The sequence below is a fragment of the Gavialis gangeticus genome, unplaced genomic scaffold (genome assembly GCF_001723915.1).
Source record: "Gavialis gangeticus isolate Ggan-Ray unplaced genomic scaffold, GavGan_comp1, whole genome shotgun sequence".
Lineage (NCBI taxonomy): Eukaryota > Metazoa > Chordata > Crocodylia > Gavialidae > Gavialis > Gavialis gangeticus.
The window spans coordinates 10,594,592-10,616,428 of NW_017729012.1; the positions used below are offsets into that span (position 1 = coordinate 10,594,592).

General features: G+C 44.2%; 1 protein-coding gene across 1 annotated transcript in view; it reads right to left on the reverse strand.

The window, feature by feature from the left end:
- Window positions 1–21,837, reverse strand: part of TAOK1 (TAO kinase 1) — a 42,673-nt gene that overhangs the window by 19,262 nt on the left and 1,574 nt on the right. Inside the window, exons 2-12 of the mRNA XM_019511247.1 lie at window positions 19,297–19,368; window positions 14,804–14,905; window positions 12,858–12,903; window positions 11,712–11,808; window positions 10,884–10,997; window positions 10,141–10,232; window positions 7,482–7,575; window positions 6,004–6,085; window positions 3,909–4,076; window positions 2,871–3,074; window positions 1,139–1,273 (exon numbers count right to left, since the gene is read on the reverse strand). Coding sequence (XP_019366792.1) covers window positions 1,139–1,273; window positions 2,871–3,074; window positions 3,909–4,076; window positions 6,004–6,085; window positions 7,482–7,575; window positions 10,141–10,232; window positions 10,884–10,997; window positions 11,712–11,808; window positions 12,858–12,903; window positions 14,804–14,905; window positions 19,297–19,368 — 1,206 coding nt within the window. The remainder of the gene's footprint in view (window positions 1–1,138; window positions 1,274–2,870; window positions 3,075–3,908; window positions 4,077–6,003; window positions 6,086–7,481; window positions 7,576–10,140; window positions 10,233–10,883; window positions 10,998–11,711; window positions 11,809–12,857; window positions 12,904–14,803; window positions 14,906–19,296; window positions 19,369–21,837) is intronic.

Genomic DNA, 21,837 nt, shown 5'->3' on the forward strand with positions numbered 1-21,837 from the left:
CTGACTAGTTTGTAACAGGCCACCAGATTCCCCCTCAGCCTTCTCTTGTGGAGGCTGAACAGGTTCAGGTCCCGTAGCCTCTCCTGGTAGGGCCTGCCCTGCTGCCCCCTGACCATGCGAGTGGCCTCCTCTGGACCCTCTCCACGTTGTCCACATCCCTCTTGAAGGTAACGCCTCTTAGTCTGCTTTTCACCTTCCTTTAAACTCCACAAGAACATGATGCCATCACGAAAGAGCAGCACAAGTTCTAATGGCAGCAGACCACATAAATACTGACTTGGCTAGCAGAAAAATCAAGTACTCAGTTGCTTTTTTTTTTTTTTTTAACTTCATTCTGTTTTCAATGGTATTTTTTTCTGTGGAGAGATGTTACAGAGATGAAAGGTACAACCCTATACAGCTGGCAAAAGTCACTTTGTTTTCTCGCTTAATTTAGGTGGGTCTTGCAGAAATAGCTGTCATTTCAGCCAGGGAGGAGATGACTAGGCACAAAGGCTAGTCTTGCTATGAAGGCCTTAATGACCTTTTATCAATTTGACCCCGTTTTTGGATAGTGCTCGTAGCATCTCCAAAAGCAGAGGACATCCCAACTGTATCAGCACTGATGTTTACGTTGGAAGACTAAAAGTCGAGCCGTTAAGGTTGTCTGTGTCTATCTAGGAAAGTTAAGGACAGTCATCAGATTCTATTATTGGCTGGTAACACTTCTAGATATGCTCTTGTATTCTGGATGATCTAGGGCAGCATTTCTCAACCTGTGGGTCTCAACCCAAAAGCGGGTCTCGCAAGAATGAATATATGAAAAGGTCGCAATCAAGCTTTAAAAATGGATCAACAAACTTAAAAAATGGATTCACCTGTTTGCACCATGCAGTTCTAAATGATTTCCTGCTGTACAATGCCTATTTTCAACCAGGCATGCTATTTTTGAAAATAGAGACAGCACCAAATAATACCTGCCATTAGCTATTGGTGAATGTTATTAAGATATATCTGACTATTTTGGTGCTAACAATTTTGAGTTTATGGCATTGGTTCATATTCTGATAAAATCCTAGTATTACTTGCTACTTGTAAAGCCAAACATTCAAATGAAACATGTTCATATCATTTAAGCAATGGAAAAAGCAAAACCTACCAGGGATGCTGTGCGTATAGTAGCAAAGTGCTCTCGATTGCGGTAATGCGACTTGTGGCGGGATACTTGGGGTGGAGATTGTGGCTCTGTCGCTCTTGTTCTAGGATCCGACTCTTCTCTGTAGTTTTCTTCCTCCTTGGCAATGCAAAAGAAAAAAAAAAAAAAATAAATAAATCAGCAATAGAGGAAATATAGAGCATCTCTGTTACTCAGAGATTGTTCTTGGTCCATTTAAAGATACCCTTAACAAAATAAAAGTCGAAGTATCATCACCCTTGTAACCAACAGGCCAGCTGAAGGTATGCAACCATCAACAGGGACTATGTCCTCGGAATTTAGGATCCTCCAGAAGTGGTGCAATCACCTACCCTGGAAATCTTCAAGAGGAGGCTGGACGGTCACCTCGCTGGGGTCACTTGACCCCAGTTGTCTTCGTGCCTAGTGCAGGGGAGCTGGACCCAATTATTTTGCAAGGTCCCTGCCAGCCCTTACAATCCATAAATCTATGATCCTGAAATGTCACAGGACTATACGAAAGCAGGCCTAGAAGGGAGCTCATCTAATCCAGCCCCCTGCTCAAGGCAGGATCAGCCTCGACTAAACCATCCCAGCCAAGTGTCTGTCTCACCTGCTCTCGAAAATTTCCTGGGATGGATATTACAGTTTATAATGTTACTGTTGACAAGACAGTGATGGTTTACCAGGGCAAGAGTACGGGGGACATAAAGAGAAATAGAATATTAGGATGTTTAACAGGGCGTTTCCACCCAGCGTTCTACAATGTAGATAAAGTCTTTTCCCCAGGACAGGAAAGCTCTTTGCAACCACGCAAGATCATGAGGTTAATTTTACTTGTTACAGAGACACGCTGGAGAAAGCAAACTTTTCATTTGCAACCGCACATTCCAGATCCTCATTCTGAATCTGTGATTCATTGTGAGGCAACCGGTAATCAAGTATGTTATACGCTAACTGAGGAAAGGCACGTCTCTTTGTTCCGCATCTGATTAGAGGGGAAAAAAATAAATCAGGGCCACTCCCACCATTAGCTCTGAAAATGTTATTGGTCTGAAAAGTGTATCACAACCCCTGTGTAGTAAGAGCAGCATGGTTCAGAGACAGACTCTGTTGAGAGACGTGTGGGTCCAAGGTAAGCAGAGGAAGTGGTTTCACAGCATGCCACGCTCAGAATGCTGCATTTCTTTCCTTGTGTATCTTGGTTCATTAACTGAATATTCAGTCAAGTCGTGGGAAGCAGGGTGGGTCAGGCACAGTTCTCTATCACTGCTGTGGGTCTAGCAAGGCAGCAAAAAGGAAAAACACTTGCAGGTTTTGCCTTGTGAAACAGCCCTCTGTATGCTCCGGGCATTCACTAAACAAACCAGTTCCCGAGAGGCAAGCCTCCAACCCTGGTGGCAAAGTAAACTGCTTTGGAAACAGTTTAATTGGCACAAAAATTGCTACAAAGCCAATTCAATAAAAACATATAGGATTTGTTTTTAAAAAGTTTTGCATCAGCCTTGCAGAGAGGGCACAGGTCAGATGCATATTCATCCCCCGGCCTGATGGTTTAAAATCGGCACTTCTACACAGAGAGATGAGAAGCATGGATTTGTTCTTCTTTTAAAACTGAAACAAAACCTTTGTCCGCTACACTGTTCATGCCCACCAACCTCCTGGTCAGTAGGCAACTCCCTCCCTTTCTACCTCCTGCTAGAAAGCTAGCACTCACCGGCTTCAAGTGGATGACAGAGCTATTGGACATCACGGTGTGGTCCCCTTCCATCATATCTAGCTCGCTCTTATCATCTGAGGCATCTGGAAGACTGTTAACACTACTGCTTTGGCTACTGGCACTGATAGACATACTGGGAATAGACTGATTGCTTCCAACACTATTCACTGTTCCTGTCCTGCCGACGCCGTGGTCTTGTTCCTGGGAAGTGGGGAAGGGGAAAGGCCCAGTTACTGTTTTGACAATACAGCCATCTATCACAGTAGTGAAGTTATGGATCTTGACAAACAGCTTGTGAACACTGATCCTTAATCGAGCTACCACTGGATGAGTCACGGCAGCTTCTTACCCTTCAGGCCAGCCGATGTCAGACTTTTTGGGAAGGGGCATGCTACAAAGCTAGACTCTACTGTGAGCCAGCCCCGCTCTGCCACCAATGCCTGTTGTGACAGCAGGATGGACAGTGCACTGCTGCCCCTCTTACCCTGAACTCACTTCCCTCTCGGCGAGAGCAGTTGGGCTGACTCTTAACAGTTCAACAGGCCCCTGTTCCTGAGCTGGTAGCTGCATCATGTGCTCCAAAAATTAAGCACCCATTTTTTCAGTAACGTAAATTTGTGGCTGTTACAATTGGAAGGAAAACCTTCAAAATACACATGAGATGTGAGGCTGGTTTGCTGGCTGCCAGCAGCCTACAGTATGCCACAATCAGCCCTCGGTGAAGGTGCACCGGTACAAAACCCTCAACACCAGGATTTGCACAGGATGAAGCTGCTCACTCAAGCAGGAACACCACCCTGCAATTTTCCTGGCCTGTTGTAGGGGTTTGCCCAGTCAAAACTGCATCAGATGAAATATGGGCTAATCTCAAGCGTAGACAGGGAGGATCTTCAGGCAGCCTGAAGCACTTGCTCCAAGTGACATGAACAGCCTCCATTCATCTCAAGTTAACTCCAAAGCCTAATTTGGATCACTTGAAGGGTGGCATTGTTAACTACCCCAGTACCACAATGTGAGGTTCCCTTGAGCTCTTACCTCCTCCTCTTCCTGTGCTTCAACTGCAGGTCCATTGTGTGCCTCCTGGAAGAGGAGTTTCTTCATTTTACGATACTGTAGATTGTCCAGTTCTCTCACTGCATCCTTTGTTCTCTGAATCAAGTCTATTAACACTGTTTCAGGGCGCTCCCGAAGAACAAACATGTGCTGTAGAAGACACAAACAGGTGACTGACATTTCCTATCTCCCGTGCACGTACTCTGCGGGATGCTACCCTTATGAACTCTGGGTACGTGTCTGTTACTTTTCCTCCCTAAACAGGTACTATAATATTACCACAGGTTATGTTCTTATCTCATCAGACCTCATCAGTCCGCACTTTGATGGGTGACATCCATGTTGCAGGAAGTGGTATTTGCGAGTAGGACTTGGGCAGAGTAGGCAAGAGGGTTTAAAAAAAAAAAAATCGAACATGAGTTATTAAGTCCTGTCTCTGCTGGGTGCCAGTACCTATAAAAACACCTCAGACGGTCACAGACAAACAAAGGGAAGCCACAAAATAGCTTGTATGGCTGTAAAGATGTTAAACCTTGCCTCTGCTGGGTGCTGACTGATGGTTAAAATCTTGTAAGCTATCTTTTTTAAACAGCCTTTCTCCGAGTCTAGACAAGGCCTAACTCAGCACATGACTTTCTGATGTAACATAAAAGAGGTCTTGAGCACTTCCAGCTCCCTTACTTCTGGTTCTGGAACTGCTGCCCCACTATGTCCTTACTGTAAGAAGCAATCCCTGCACCATAGGCACGTGTATTTGCTGGTAGCCTATCTGTGTGTCTGAAGGTGCCCTAGTGGCCTGTAGGACAGCATGCTACATAAGTATGAATCATCAGCAACACAGGCATCAGCTTTATTTTCTGCCTCTGGAAGGTAGCACTCAAATTTCCAATAATTGTCACATTCCTCTCATAACCCCGTTAGCTGGCTTACAGCTGCTGGATAGGACAGGTATGTTCATAAAACCCATGAAATATTTCATTTTCACCCTGCTTCTTTCTACTTGCAGTGCACTGCCAAAAATAAACCCAAGCCACAGAATTCCGCAAACCCTTCAGTGGAGAATTGTGCTTACTTCTGGAATGGAAAAATCCTCACCCGTGTAAATAAGGAAAAACATCCTGATCATTTAGGGGTTAAAACATACAAAATCCATGCTGGCAGCACTTGTGTGGTGATAGTACAAGGTTTGGGAACATCGGTATTGAATACCAAACCACCACCATCACTGATGATTGCCTTAGCTTTTGCACGGAAAATGAAAAACAAACCAGGACCAAAATCAAGTGCCACTCTGCCCCACAAAGTCACATTTGTGTAAAGCAGCATCAATACCTACTCACAGAGCTTCCCATAAATATATTCCCTTAGGCGTGTTTCAGCTCTTTGCAACCGTTTAAGCACACTCACTACATTCCAGCACCAGAGCAAATGCAGTATTGGCAGCATATGGGAGAGGGAGGAAGGAAGAACGGCTAGGCTATGTGGCAGGAGGAGCTTGGCAAATAAGTGACACGCAGCCAAGTCAAGGAAAGGAGCATGGGAGAGGGAAATTAGTTCTCCTCCCCCTTGTCTTGCCACGGATCACAGCAGAGTGGTATCTTTCCATTCTATGTAGAGAGCACAGAGGTGTTGGGAGAGCATAAAAACCCTGCAGGGGTAAATAAAGCGCAGGATAAAGAGAAGTAAAGAAAGGAACTTTAATAACTAATGCATGACGGCTCTGTCAGGATTAATCATAGCAGCCGAAGGGGAGATAGATGGAGCGGCAGAAACCAAGGCTCTCTGGGAGCGGATGGTCATCTTGCGCTGTTGCTAGTCACCGTGAAGATGTTGCTGGGCCGGGGAATCATCTGGCTAAGTGCATGGGAGGCTAAGAACGAGCACCTAGGCTAGAAGCGCTGACAAGGAGAGCACAGCGCACACTCTGCTAGCCGCTGGGTACTGGGGTAGCAGACGGAGCATTGCTTAAGCTTAGAGGAGAGCAGCAGATGAGCAAAGGACATGCTGAAGAGCATCAGACTCCACATAACCTCGCCTGTTCAACACCAAAGGGAAAAGAGAGAACAAGAAAGCCAACCTTCAGGAGCTCCTCTGATGTAGGTCTGTCTTGAGGGATTTTTTGGAGGCAAGAATCTACGAAGTTTCGAAAATAATCAGACCTATTGCAAGAGGGAAACACATCATCTGAAGGAACTGTCCATTGTGGTCCACTGCCTTGTCAAGGAACCAAGATATTTGCATCTGTGAGCATGCAGAACCACCCGCAACCCAATCCTTCACACAACAGCCCCCAATGTACCTACATCCAACCAGATCCCACCGCTTCCACGTAGACTATTTAATGTCAGCTGTCAAACTGGTTCAGATTAAGAATGCACCTACATGGAGCAATTCGGGAGTGGAGGAAGCTTTGTGCAGCATGTAACTCCCCATACAACCCTTGATGCCACACCAAAGTGTAAAATTCATACTATAAAAACACCAGTTTTGAGGAGTGATTTTGCTCAGCTGTGGCCCTGGGCTGGGCTCCACCCGGGGTGCCGCTCACTCCCATCCTCCCCACTCTTCATTAACATCTCATACTGAAAATGTATCAGACTCATCTTCCAAAATTTCCAGGGTTCTTCACAGCGTGGGGGAATTTTTCATACGCACATATATCTTTCTGGAAGGGAAACTTCTACATTTTCCTTCCCCACCATTTGAAGGTGTGGATTTTTAGAGACTCTGCTATCAAGCTAATATTATAGGACTTATGTGGATTTTCTTTCTTTCTTCCCTCTTTACCAAAGCGTGTGTGTGTGTGGAGGGGGTATTTTTCTTCTTCCACTTAATTTTTTTTAGCCAATTAATTCTAATTGGTAGGAAAGCACATAACACAAGCTGAATTTTTTGTGCAAACTTGGCACACATAAACCTAATCGGAACATCTCTGAAGCTGAAACAGTTTTAAAAAAGCATAGTGCACTGTACTGCAATCAGTGCATCCAGGCCGTGGCTTAGCATACATACAACAAGTATTACCAAGTTTTTAACTTTAATGTGGACTTAATCTCTCACTGCTGTTTCAAAAAGACATTCTTCAAGGCAAGGAGGCACAAAACGTGACTATTTAATAGGCTTGCAAAGTCTGTGTAACAAAGACACTTACCACGCTATCAGTGTCTTTGTTTTAAAAGCCAACAGTTCAACAAACCAACATTGGGATTTTGCAAATCTGGTCTTTTCAGTTTTTGGTCTTGTTTTGTTTTTTAAGAAACTGATTTGCTGCAGGCTTGTGGGTTTCCAACATTTACTGATGCACAACTTGAACATATTATGGAATTTTGTGTTCATACGACAGGTTTCTTTGGTTTCTGGAACTGTGGTGTTGCAGACTCCAAAACGCCAGCTTAGTCAATGGTCAATTTTGTGCACATAAGATGTACAGTGCACCTATTGCAACAGCCAGCTCACAGCTTCCCAACAGAAATCCAGCCATTTCAAGAACTCAGCATGACAAAGCACTCCATTTACAGCAATGCCCTACAACATTCCTCTCTCAGTAGTACTCACCATTCATTAGACTGTAGTGTAGGGGATTCATTCTGCGCTATGTGATATAAGGCACTCATTGCGTTCATATTAAACAAAGGAGGCTTCCTTTCCGCTACACACAAAAAGAAAATAATTTTTATATAGGGAAACAGTCTCACAGCTTTTCCTTTCTTTATTCCTTTACCTCCCTTAAGGGAAGAATCAAAAAAAAGGGCATCACGGCAGAATCGCTACTGCCCAGATGTGGAGCCCCAAGCCAGCAAGAACCCTGCAGTCAGATGTGCTGGCACGTGCTCCTACAGCAGCGGTTTTCCCACTGCAGAGGATGAAAGCTCTCTAAGATCAAATGCTTCATCTCGTCAAACTTTCAGACTCTGTGGGCTGCCATCGTGGAGCTCTCGGAGCGCACTCTGAAGGACCCAAACAGGAGTATAGCAACAGTGAGGTCCAGACTCAGCATACCCCTGCTAAATGAACTTGGCTATGGTTTTTATTATAATTACTCAAGCCGAAGGGTTCTCCCATTGCAGTAGCATGGCAGCGACAGGAAAGGCAGCTGATCATAAAGCCACCACAGCCACGATTAACTGACTGGCTGCATATGCAAGGTGTCAGTAAGGGGCTGACTCTGCTATTCTGAGTAGGATTCTCTCTGAACTCCCCCCCCATCCAAGTGCATTACTCTGGCTGGAAGTTTAAGGAGTAAGGAGGTTATCCCACACAAGCAGCAGCACTGAAGGTTCATCAGACTGTTTAAAGGGTAAACCTACAAAACCAAAGCCCTCTAAAAACAGCCAGAAGGAATACAAAAGCATTTATGCTCAAGGGAAGGACAATCTCTGCACAGCAGTCAGTTTTGACTGTCAGGTTCTTCTGGGCTACTGCTGCTGTGATCCAAGCACCTTCTCATTCTTCTTTCCCCCTACCTTCTCTGCAGTAAGGTTTAAGATGGCTATTAAAGGAAACCCTGTTACCCCTACTCCAGGACAGGTTAAAAGCAGCCCCAGGCCCCATGAATTTGCCTGAATTGTGAAGGCAGGGGCTGGCTAAGCCCTAGCATAGATGTAGGGAACCACCTCCCCTCACCTGCCAGACCATGGTGTGCTCCTGGTCAGAACAGAGGTTACTTTATTCATTAAGAAGTGGTCTCTCCACTCCAGTTTATTCACTTTAAGTTACCAAAGTAAAATATCAAGAATCGAGGAATTGCTCAAATCTCTCTGTCAAATAAAGCTCAATGAGAGTTGGAGAGTACAATTAGACTTTTCATTCTTCTGCCTCTTTTCCTTGGTTATTTAAACCAACACAAATAAGATAACCATAGAAATTCTGCCAAAAGTGGGAACCAGCCCATAATGCTCAATTTGTTGGCTCCAAGTCTCACCCCCCACCAGGCCCAAAGCCACATAACAAAAGGCTAATGCTTCATCCTGCAAACAAGCAGCATGCAACAAGGCACAACGGGGGTGTGGTCACCATGAGCTAACTGCATTCCTAGGGCACTAGATCCAGCCAAATCTCTTCAGTCCACTCCGAGCATGATTATGTCATGATAGCCACACCTCTTAAACTTGCTTTATATTGGCAACAACAACCCTGAGTCTGAAGAAAGCGGCTGTTTTATGGTGCTGGAAGAAAATGAAGCTGACAGTTTGGAATGCCAGACGGCATGTTTAGCTGAACGGTGCAGTTCACACGGATTAGCGTACTCCCGAGAAGGCTAACCGGCCGACCAGAATGCTCCGTCAATCAACGAAGTTGGAGAATGCAGCGATGAGACCCAACAAGGCTGTTAGTACAGCCCCTGATGCGTTGGGAAGCAGCAACATCACCACCCTGGAGGGTATTCATGTCTAAGGGCTTTTAAAGGTTGGCTTTTTACAGGAAATTCCAAACTGGGCTTTATTTTTGCAATGTGCTTCATTGAGGATATTTCTGTACCATGTAAGTGTTACATGGAAATGGCCACACACCCCTGACTCTTTCCAGCAGACATGCTACTGCAAGGAGCCTGTTCCAGCTGCAGTGCTGGGATTTCTTTCCTGGGGGAAGGAGTTAATAATTCCAGGCTGGATTATTCCAAATCTTGCTTAGGACACCTTCCAGCCAAGTCTAGTCACGAGTGATAACATCCCCGGCGTTAGCTACGAAGCTGCTTGTTCAGCTCAAGCTCCATTAACAGGTAGGATGCTGCAAGGAACCTTTACTCTTTGTGCCGAACTCAATGTCAACGTTTTGCTTTTCACTTTTAAATCCCATCTGTGGCCTTGGTACTTCTAATGGTTTATTTCCAAGGTTTCTCTGTACGGACCAGGCTTTTCAATTCAAGGTTGACTCCCACTGCACAGAGAACCCCTTAACACTAGAACTGCTGCTGTTTTTCTTGTCCAGGTAAATCTCTTCCAATTCAATGAACGCCAACATGGAAATTTAATCTCAACTACTGCGAGAACTGCCAGACGCTGCAGCCTAAAGATTCCGTCCCGAAGAAACGGGGACAGGGAAGTGCATGCAGGTTTCTTGCCTGGCAAACACAGGTAAGTAAACTCTAGGTATGAGCAATTCCAACTTACAGAATGAAGCTTAAACATCCCCCCTAGCAGAAATTAAATGTCTTCTACATGTGCCACAAGCTGTACATAAAGGAGTCTGTCTAGTGCTAAGAAAAACAGCTTACCTAACTCAATACATGTTATTCCAAGAGACCAAACATCTACTTTGCCATCATACTGCCCTTCATCCATGGCTAAAATTACTTCTGGGGCCATCCTAAAACAGAAAAGAGATTCTCATAAACTTCTGTGCATTTGTAATAATGCTTTAATAAACATTTCACTGTCATGGACCATTTCAGAAACCAAGGTGAATGGCTGCAATGGGAAGAAGTCCTGAATAGGACACATAGGTTTGGATCCTAACTGGGTATACGGCAGAATACAACATAGCTGGTTAAGCGCCACCGACAGCCTCTTGGGCACCATACAGAAGCCGCTCGTGCCCTGTGCCCAGCTCTTCCCATTTGTTACACTGAATTAGCCTTACTGCCTCCTGTCCCACCCACATCGCCAACAGTCTAGCTGGCTGCTAACCAACTCCAGCCACGTTAACTGCAGCACGCAGTTGTGTCAACACTGCGGTGGGAGGGAAGGAGATTAAAACCCTGCGAGATACCTGCAAAGATTTTTGTGCAATGAATCTGCCCTTTCATATGAAAAGAAAAGCATGTTAGGTACCTGAAGAGCCAGATGCTTCGAGCCGCTGAACTTCCTTTCCTTTAAAAGATAAACAGACTAAAGCTTCGCTGACTCGGGTGGTATTTTGGGGGACTTTATTTTATCCTCACCCCAGTTACCAAGTGGATCCAAATAAAGCCTGATCACATTACATATAAAGCTGAAACTACGTAAAGACTTTCCTTACCAATATGGCGTCCCCACAAATGAATTGGCAGGAGAGGCTATGGAAGCAGATCCAAAATCGGCAAGCTTCACCTGGCCTGGCTCCGTCAGTAGGATGTTTCCTGCCTTGATATCTCTGGTCATGGAAAACAAATGTTAACATTACACCCCTGAGAAAAGGAAAGTGTCTGTAGAACAGTTACAATGAAGTGGGTCTTCAGTCACAGATGGAAGTTACAGTCACGCTGGCCCTCATATACAGGCTTTAATCATGAAGTTAACTGTATGCCCAATACCAGAATTTAGTTTGATACCTGAAAACCTCTAAATGTCAGGGACTTCCAAACGAACCCTTGGAATAATTATTTACACACCATAAATACAATCCATCACAACCTCTGGAATTAGCTACACTTCCTTTCTAAACATTATTTGGAGAGCTTTATCCCTCACCTACCCCATATTCCCAAAGACATTTATTCATCTAAAACTAATTTTTAAATTTAGTACCGGTTTCCCTGCACGGGGAAAAAAATACCACGTAAACTTCAAGCCAAAGCCGCTGCAAGCTCTTCAGGCAATCTACATGCTTAGATAGCTTTGGGTTTTTTCTGCTTTAAGGGTTGATCCACCACCACTGATTTTTAACATATCAAGCAGGCAAAAGCCTGTTGGCATCAAGGGGCTGCTACAGAAATCATGGACAGCAGATGTAAGAGATGTTACGTAAGGGGATACAAACGCTCTGCTTACAAACATGAAGTGCCATTTCCATCACCAAAGTGATCAGGATGCAGTCAGCAAGATAAATTACCTGCAAGGGCGTGACAGTACGGCTGTGAGCACTCACCTATGGATCATGTTGTGAGAATGCAAGTATGCTAGTCCTTGGAGAGCACCATGGGTAATTGCTGCTATTTCCACTTCTTGCAATGGCTTTTTATGAACTACAGGGAAAATCATATTTAAAATTCAGTACTACGGAAAACAATGGTATTGACAACATGCAACAAACACAATCGAATACTCAAATGCAGACTTAGAAAACAGTAAGCTACAAGGTCCGAGAGCCACGTGAGAAGCCAAAACAATTTCTAAAATGTTTATAGTGCATTCCTCACTGGGCAATCAGATGTAGTCCTCCGACTATAATCCTGTAGCTACCCATTCTGCCAAAAAGCCCTCTCCGCTGGCTTTGAATTAAATTCCTGAAAGCATTGGTAGGTAGATCCTCCCAAATAGTTACTGGAGATTGAACACTTTCTTTACCGCTAATGAACCAAAATCATAAATACTGCAAACTCCTGGGCATTCATTAAGAGCTACAAAAAACAGTAGCAAAACAAGTGCAGAGGAAGCCATAGGACAGGGGCAGGCAGTTATTTTGGACAGAGGACCGCTTACTGAGTTTTGGCAAGCCATTGAGGGCCGCATGACAGGCAGCCCACAGCAGATTAATATTAAATTTTCTAAACTTCTTAGGGGCCCCGCAGGCCAGACAGAATGGCCTGGAGGGCCGCATCCGGCCCCCGGGCCGCATTCTGCCCATCCCTGCCGTAACTGCTTCTGGATGCAGGGTGAAGAACCTTCTGGCCCACAATACACTTCTGATGAAAGCACTTAAACAGCTTGATGGGAAACGAGAGTAACTAATGAAAGTCCTAAGGGAGCAAGTTATCTGTACTGCGATGGCAGATGAGAAAACCTATGCTTGATAAAAGCAAGTGGATTAAGCCCTGGAGGTGCGTAAGTGAAGAATCCCAAATTCAATGAATATGAACAGTTGGCTGAAGTCTTATTCTAAGGTAGAACCAGAAGACTGGAACTGTGTGGACAAAAGCTAATGCAACAGGGGCAACGACTGCAGCCACAGACTTGTAAGCCAGTGCAGCTTTTCATTCCTTCCCAAAAGCATTAAACTGAAGAGTCCAGAACAACTTTGTGACCTGCAATCTGCTATTTATGACTTCCAAGCAAAGAAATGTTTGAGACATACCTTCTAGTAAGTCTGATGCTGATCCTAAACAATATTCCATAACAAGCTGTGTGAGGGGAAAAAATGAAATAAACTATTAGATACCACTGGAAGACAAACAGTTGACAGTGCAGCTTTCATTTAGCATGCAAGCATCTTCTACCAGGAGCTTGTCCTGCAATTCAGTCAAAACCACCACCGTCCTAATCATCTCACAAGCTTTTAAAATAAATATTTGAAGAAAATATATGCAGAAAAAAAATGCTTGGATCCAAAACGCAGGTTTTGAAAAAACAAATGCTTGCATATTTTCTTTCTGTTTAAATTCCAATCGTGCTTAGATATATTGTGCATCTATAATAAGGAAAGGAAGGAAAAGGGGATTTATATATTGTTTATGATGGAAGAGGCAAGGTTACTATCCAGTGAGATAAACTATCAAGACAGCAGAGGAAGAGTGTTAAGACTGAAGCCTGTTCCACACAAGGAACTTTTGCTGGTACAGCAATGTTGGCTATGGAAGCAATTCCCTCCCCTCAAGATATTTTTATAGCACAAAATGAACTGGTCTAGGTCACTTATAGTGACATAAAAGTGTTTCTGCTGGAATAAATGTTTCCTATACTAACAAGATTTGCCAGTGACAATCCCTGCCTAGTGTAGACTAACCCTACCAGGAGAATACGAGTTTTCAGATCCATTCTTGCTATAATCCAGCATTGTTCCCAACCTACAGCCCTATTCTGCCCCCTACTCACACTGCATGCTACCTCTCTACCAGATCATCTCCCACTGAAGTCAGCAGAGCTGCTAATAAGATAACTGATCAATAACAAAGTCACATTCATAGCCAAATATATTTTCTATTATCATCTTATATTGCACTTAAATATTTACCAGGAATACTGAACAACATTTAGCTGATTTACCAAAGCATTTAAGGGATATTTAACCATTTATTTGTACAGTATTTATTGTTATAATTAAGTTTCTAAAAAAATATCCTTTTAATGACACACAGCATTACTAATGTTGATTTAGGAATGCTGTCTGCAAGTTAATATAGTTTAATACATAAAATATGGTGATTAAACTATTATAAAATGGTACTATGCAATTTTATCTTTGAAAGCCACGTGACATTAGATTCTTAGTGCAGCCTCTTTATTTATCTAAAAAATGCATAAGCAATGAGAAATTTAAAATCAACAAAGTTTTTTTGTTTCTTTTTAATTTTGTGTATACACATTCCCCTATGCTGTTTCTAACCCAAATTTTGTAACACCGTTACACTGTTTCTAACCCAAATGTTGTAACAGCAACATATAAAAGCTAAAAAGGGAACTGGCCAGGCAGTTTTAGGTCATCCAAATGCTGTAAAAATGAAAAGGCAAAACAAATGAAGAACACTGGGTGGAAAAGTAAGTCAGACTGCTGAAAAGGGAAGAATTTAAAAGACGGACCGTGATGAAACATTGCCTGCGGATTCTTTAAAATATAATTGCATAATCTGACTATTCTACTACAAGGCAATTAACCACTTGCATATGAAATGCTCTCTGAAAAAAACTGTAAAAGACAAGTAACAGCTCAAAACACACACATACAATTGTCATACTTGTTTCCGGCGTAGGGAAAATTAGATAAATGCATTTTGCCTCTTCCAAAGGGAGAATGAAGAGGCCAAGTACTTGTTTTTTATCCAGCAGTGAAAGGAGCTGGGGACAATAACACCACACACTCCTGCACAAAGGAAGCAGAACATTTTCAGGATCTCTGGATCTCCCAGGCCAGCAGCGTCCATTCAGCCTTGCTGCGTACTGCTAAGGGTCCCAGGCTGGATGCATCCGCCTCTGTATGATGCAAATGCTCAGGTGCCTCCCCAAAGCCAGCTGGAGATTTTTATTTTTATTTCACTCACCCTCGACTGAAACAAGAGAAGTGCAGAGAGGAGAGCAGATGCTTACCCATGCTGTATGCTCCCGCAAATAGCAGCCTTTGTATTCTATACTGTTAGGATGTTTTATTCTTTGTAGGAACTTGACTTCCTTAATAATATCCTGCCATTTCTGCAGAAAAGAAAAGGAATAGGAAGAAACTTTACAAAACTCTTTAAAGAAAAGAAAAAAAAAGAAAAAAAAAAAGAAAGTGACCTAGCACAGACAAAACAGAGGGGGGAAACGGCATCCTCCTCAGAATTCTCAATCCCTGAATTCAAGCAAGGGTTTCATTCATACCAGGAGTCAGCATTTCTCTGTCTCTCAACAGGAGGTTGCAAACTTCAGTTACCTTGCAAATGGAAGCGTAAGGGCTTTGACGTCCCATTTGACATATGGGACACACAGATCTGACAGATCCTGGAGATCCCACACTCCATATTCAAAGAAAAACAATCAGGCTCACCCTTCTGGGGACCCAGTTTTCATAGTCATATCACACAGAGATCCCAACAGGAGGAGGTCAGGCTGAGTACCATGCCTTTCTTACAATCCTAGACAATGAGGGCTGGAAGGGACCTCAGGAGGTTGCATCTAGTCCAACCCCCTGCTCCAAGCAGGACCAGCCCCAACTACGTCATCCCAGCCAAGGCTTTGTCTACCTGGGTCCAAGGATGGAGACTCCACCACCTCTCTGGGAACCTGGTCCAGTGCTTCACCACCCTGCTAGTGAGAAAGTTTTTCCTAACATCCAACCTCACCTTCCCTTGCTGCGACTTGAGCCCATTGCTCCTTGTTCTGTCATCTGCCCCCGCTGAGAACAGTCCAGCTCCATCCTCTTTGCAACCCCCCTGCAGGGAAGTGAAATCCCCTCTCCGGCACTCTTACCTGATTCACACCCAGCCTGGGAGGTTTAGGACCTGGCCCTGCTGCTATGTACGTGACTTCTAAACCACCTGAACTTGCCTCTCACCAAGTGTTTGACTATGTTCCTGATAGCATTTCTCTTGTATTCACTTCAATCTCTGAAAGCGCCTTACCTACTGATAAGTGACCCGCTTGCAGTGAGTTAAAGAGAAAACAAATCACAAACAGTTCATTTCTGCTACATCTAGGACAATATATTTTTAAAGAGATGCTGCAAATGTAAAGAGTGACCCTTCTATGTAGACACTGTGAACTTACTATTTCTGAAGGTAACACCCCACACATGGCTGTAACTTTAAGACTGGGGAGGGGGAAGTGGGGGGAGAAATCAGTTTTCCACTTTGTGATTTAATAGCACTTTGTACATAGTTTCACGGTTTTCCCCAGAGTTCGTCACCCATCCCTTCTGTTTGTTCCGCATGCACATGGCCTCAGGGTGAGAAAAGCATAAAAAAAAAAGGAAAATGTGATGGTAAAAGTAACATTATTGGCAAGGACTCTCAAAGGCAAGCAGAGTACCTGAAACTATTGAACTAACTCCATTTTCAGATGAGTGTGTGCCACTTAGGCTGACGCTGAACAAAGTCTCAAAAAACTGTACGCAGCCCTTGCATCTAATTAGGAGCTGCAATCTTCAGAAGACAGTTGCTATACTGGTCAGCCTCTCAAGACCTGTGCCTTTTCTAAACGCCGTGCAAAACAAGCACATCCATGCTGCCTACTTTACAAAGCCTCAGTCTACCAGGGTACAGCCACAGAAAATGTAAGTTTGAAGAGAGTTCTTTAAATGTGAATGGAGAGACAATCTACAACATCAGACAAAAACATTTCTCAAGCCACAAAAAGCATCCCTTTATTGACACGGCGACTCTAGAACTGTTAACACCTTGTACCAGCAGTATCATTTCCCCATCACCTACGCACAGAGTTGTCCAGCTGGCAGCCTGCATTCATGCAAAGTCCAAATTGCAAAGGAAAACTCAAGAGGTCTAATCACAGGCACCTTCACATTGCACTTAGAGATCAAAGGTGACCTGGAAAGGGATAAAAGAAGAAAAAAAGGGCCCATGTGTACTGCTTTGCTCTGACATGAGCATAGCTTGAATACTTGACCAAAAACAGCTTTCTTCTCTGCTTGCTTTGTACGTCTGCAGTTCAGATCCTGAAGGCCTTGCGGTGACAAGGGCATTCAGATATGAGAGCCAGGGGAACTATAAAACGTGGATTTTACAGGAGAGCAAAACCTGAACAACTGAGAGGACAGGCTCATTTTCAAGCGGGCTGATTAAAATGTGTTTCCTTAGCTTACATTAAACACTCACTTATAACACTAATGTTAACACTCAGTTATGAGCTCAGGTCTCTTCATAGACAACTGGACCCCAACAAATTCTTTAGGATAACAGGAAAGACCAGACTTGATATTATCAGGATCATAAGGTATAAAAACAGTAGGAAAAAAGAAAGCCTATCAGTGTTCAGCCTGTCCTCTCTGAACATGATAAAGGAATCAGCTCCCAGCTCTTAAAAAAATATTGTGCAGGAGACCTCACTGCTTGCCTCACTTGCTGGCTTTCAAGTATTGAAACTTTATGACTCAGAGAAGCTGTGGCTAATAGTTAAGTCCATTTTTTAGCTTCAAGGTTTTTCAGCATTTCCAAGGGATCCAACTGTGCCATCAACTCAAGCCTACAGGTCTCTACTTGATTGCCTTCGGTAAGCTCAGTCCAAACCCTTCCGACTGTGTCCCCATAGACTGACCTTAGGTCTCCTTTACACAGATGCCACAATCTTCCTTCCTTTCAAACCTATCACCAGGTGCTCAGTTACTGGGTCAATACTTCTAGAGGTGCTAAAACCCAAATCAGTCAAGGCAGGTTGCAATGACCTACCCAGGAAAGTTGGTGCAGCTATCCTAATTATCAGCCTATACGTGGGGTTGTATTGCTACAAACACGTTGGTTTTAAGTTCAATCGGTCATATATAGAAAAAACCTGAGACCAACTTATGAGCACAGAACCATGTTTCCAAAGGTGTCTCGCTTTATTTTTTAAATAAAAAATGCTCCCCGTCTAGATGGTCACTGCGTCCCAACCAATGCCAAAACCCCACTATAAAGTGAGGCAGACATAAGTGACAATGAACTGCCCCAAAGAGATTTACATTATAGAGGCTAGATCACCACCCAAACAAATTTTCCTCTTCAAAAGATATAGGGAAGCAGAAAGAAAAGCGTGTTAAATACCATCTGATTTTTTTCTTCAGAATAAAGGCCAACACCCATTGAAGACAATCAGAAGCTATCTGCGAGGCATGCATAGTTCATTCATGTGAACAAAATATTTATAGATCACAGTAATTAAAATGGTAGGACAAGAAGTGGGTACAAATTATACCTTCATCAGTATACAATTAAACAAGTTACTGCGGCAATGAGAGACATACAGAAGGTTTAGCTCTGGAACTAGGATTTGGGGCTGGGGAGGAGAAAGAGGTATCAGAAATCCCTCAGGAACCAAACACATTCTCTAATTCTTCAAAGCAGAGGTGGCCAAAACAGGTCCAGTGATCATGGAAATCAAGAGTTAGGAACTATTAGGTCAGCTCGCCTATCTGCCAGGGCAGGACAGCACGTAAAACCTTTCAGAGTGCAGCAAAGGGAGAAAAATGCTTAAAAAATGCCTCAGACTGGTAGCTCCCAGCCCTTCAGTCTTCATGGGTATTCTCTCATCCTTATCGCCAAACTTTTAACTGCTTCCTCTTCTTCCCCCCACCAGTTTGTCAGAGATGCATGGGCAAAAGCTACAGCCACTTACCGTGCCCGACCACAGTTTGGGACCCCACTGCCTCAGACAGTATTCAATTTGAAGACATGCATTAGCACTTAGAAGCACTTTGAGTCTCAAACTAACGATCTCTGTTAATGTTTTGGGGAAAAAATGTCTGGGGTGGACATTAAAATATTTAATGTTCACATCTCAGAGACCTGCTCTTCAAAGTCTGTTTCACGCCCCATCTCAGAAAATGTTCCCATCATGATCTTGATTTATAATAGCTTCACCACCTCCACCACCAAGTTTCCCAAAACACAACCAACCGTTCAGACAGTTTAGGAAAGGGAGGCTCACTCCCCTTCTTTCAATTTTACAAGCTGGCCTTGCTCCTGAGCCCATGCCACTACTGGATTCATTGCTATCATTCCTGGCAAACCTCTGTCCCTAGCACGGAGCAGGGATTTTTTTTTTTTAATGGAATTTAGAATGGAACGTTTCAGCCTAGAACGGAAGCTTGGCTATTAAGTCAAAATGCTATAGGCCTGGGTACCAACTATTTTCACTTTATCATTTTCTTTATGTATTCAAGGTCCCAAAAGAGATGGCTCTTCCTATCTGAATGCAATGAGTCGTGCTTAACATTGCCAGGAGCAGACTAGGCAGAAGTATGGACAAAACACTGAAAGAAACATGTTCTTGTTTACACGGTACCACAATTCACCTGCATTGATTGGCACAGATTCTCTCTGGTACTGCCCAGATGAGATCAAGTCATCAGACATAACGAGTACTTGCAGCAGTCTGGGTTTAATTGCACATACCTCATTGGATTGCTTCCCACTATAGGACATTTTCTTGATGGCCACCACTTCGTTGGTGCGCACATCACGTGCCTGTAACACAAGAATGCCACGAGTGAGTTAGTGTGCAACAAAAGCTCCCAGTAGAGAAAACAAAAAAGGGGCTTATCGTTCATCTGGAAGTCGAGAGGTCAGATGAAATTTCTGCTGCAGCGTGGCAAATGGTGAATCTATTCACAAACCTGTGTCTGCAGGCTGAAAAAGATCACACTCCTGGTTGTCGGATGCAGCATTCAAACTCATCTTTCTGTCATCGGTATCCGCCAACTCTTTGTAAGAGCTGAACACAGTTGCTTCTATGATAAAGAGCATCCGCTGCTGCAGCAATTCCCACTTCAAGCAGCACGGGTCTTCTCAAAGCCAACCTCCTCCTTCTCCACCTCCCTTCCTGAACGGATCTAAAGAAATCAAACTCCAGGCCCAGACTCCTGTTCCACTCCAAACATAAGCAAGCATGCTGTGATATTACAGGAACAACAATTACCAACAGCAACTATAAATGCTGGATCCTTTCGTCCTGGTGGTGTTTGGAAATTAGTCTTATAGCAAGGTGGATGGTGTCGGTTTTAGTTTCAGACTGATTCACCTTTGATGTAGTTACCATTTGTATTGCCTGGTTTTTCATGCCACAGAGATACCCTTCCTGTCTCCAGACGGTTTCAATATACATGAAGGCATGATGACAACATAGACAGGGGCCTGCCAGATGTAGTAGAGCCATGCAGAAAGCCTATGTCTGAGGTTAAGCTTTATTTTCATACTAGTTAAAGGTTGCTAGGAGTGGACAGCCCACTCAGAGTAGGAAGGCAAGAGCAATGCCTCGCCCAGCTGAAGCAATCGCTCAACGATGTTATAGTCAGCCCTCTGCAGAAGGTACCAAAGCAGGGAGAAGGAGGGGCTGGGGAGCCCCAAAAACATGGGAGGCTGTTTGAGACTGCAGACAAGAATCTGCATGCATCTTGGTCCTGGGAGAAGGCAAGGTACCAAAGTTCATACGAACTTGAGTAGCTAGAGCAGCAATACAAGACACATAGATGGGGGAGAGGAATGAGGGGCAAAAATTACTCAGAGCAGATGTTTTACAGACACCAAGCTGGGTAATGCTTTTTCAAATTTTTAACGCCATTTTGCTGCTGCCTGTAGCATGACTGGAGAACACCTACTAGTTTGCATTATCCACTTATTAATCCTGCTGATAGAACATTAGAGAACTTCAGCATTTCCCTAGGGCAGTGTTTCTCAACCTTTTTAGCCTCAAGGCATCCCACGAGAACTTTTCTGGCACCCCGGGGTGCTGACTGAGAATCTACATGCAGAAAAGTTACAGAGAGCTCCCTTGCAGCTAAAAAGGCTGAGAAACACTGATCTAGCTGGTGCTGGGGAGGGCAGCTGTATGTGAAGGGGCAAGGGTGCTCCCTGTGGCTCAGGCTGCTCCCCTGGGCTTGCGCATGCCAGCAGCTGGAGCCTCCCGCTGGCCCTGGGAGCGTGGGAGAAGCTGCGGGGGGCAGCTGGCTGAAAAACCTGGCTCTGTCCACGCATTCATCCCCCTGCCTGCCTACAGCACAGCACGCTGCTCAGTGTGGAGGCGGGCAGCACAGGGTGGGGGAAGGCAGCCAGGGATGCCGTGGACCTAAAAGATGCTGGCGTGGGCATGGTGAACCAGACAGGGGCACCCCTCAAGGGATCTTGTGGCACCCTGTTCAAGAATCACTGCCCTAGGGATTGGACTAGTTTTGCAGGAAAAACAAAAAAAAAAAAAAATATCCACCCTTTTAATTTCATTCATCCTACACATCTTCCTTACCTTAAAAATTCTTCTTTCCCTTGTGGGCTCTCTCATGTTTTAGCGTAGAATTGTATGGAATGTAATTTGCCTCTCAAATAAAGCTTCCTATATAAAATTACTTTCATGAAATTTCCAAAGAGCAAGAAACAGATCGTAACCACATGCTCAGCTTGTGTGCTGAAGCTGAAACACGCAAGATTGACACCAGACAGCAGCATGACGTTCCCATCAACAGGAAGCAGTCCTTCATTACAAAAAACTATGCCAGACCTAAAACACATCTGAGCAGCCTCACACGAAGCTTACGCTTTGTCCTTTTGTAGGCAGGTCTAATCCGGTACCTGCCAGAGCCTGAAAAGCACAGTCAATGTGGGGCAGATGTGCGAGTTAAGAACAAGCTGAAAACGAATTAATGTTTCAAGACACAGAGTGCAGGAAAGAGAAGGGGTGAAGAGCCTGGAGGGATGGGTTCTCCACCATGGGAATTCATGGCCCCACGAGCCATGCTGCTTGCAAGTTGTCCTGGTAGAGGCATTTGGTCCTCATGTGATTTCTGACTTGGATCAAATGCAAGTTTACAGAGATGCCGATATGCTGAATGCTTCTCTCCCTTTGCTGTTTTGGAGCAGGCTCCACACTACCGCTTTCAGGTAACAACCAGGTGCCGGTCTGGGGAGCCGCCAGTTATCCCCTATATTCATGCAAGTCCTACTAAT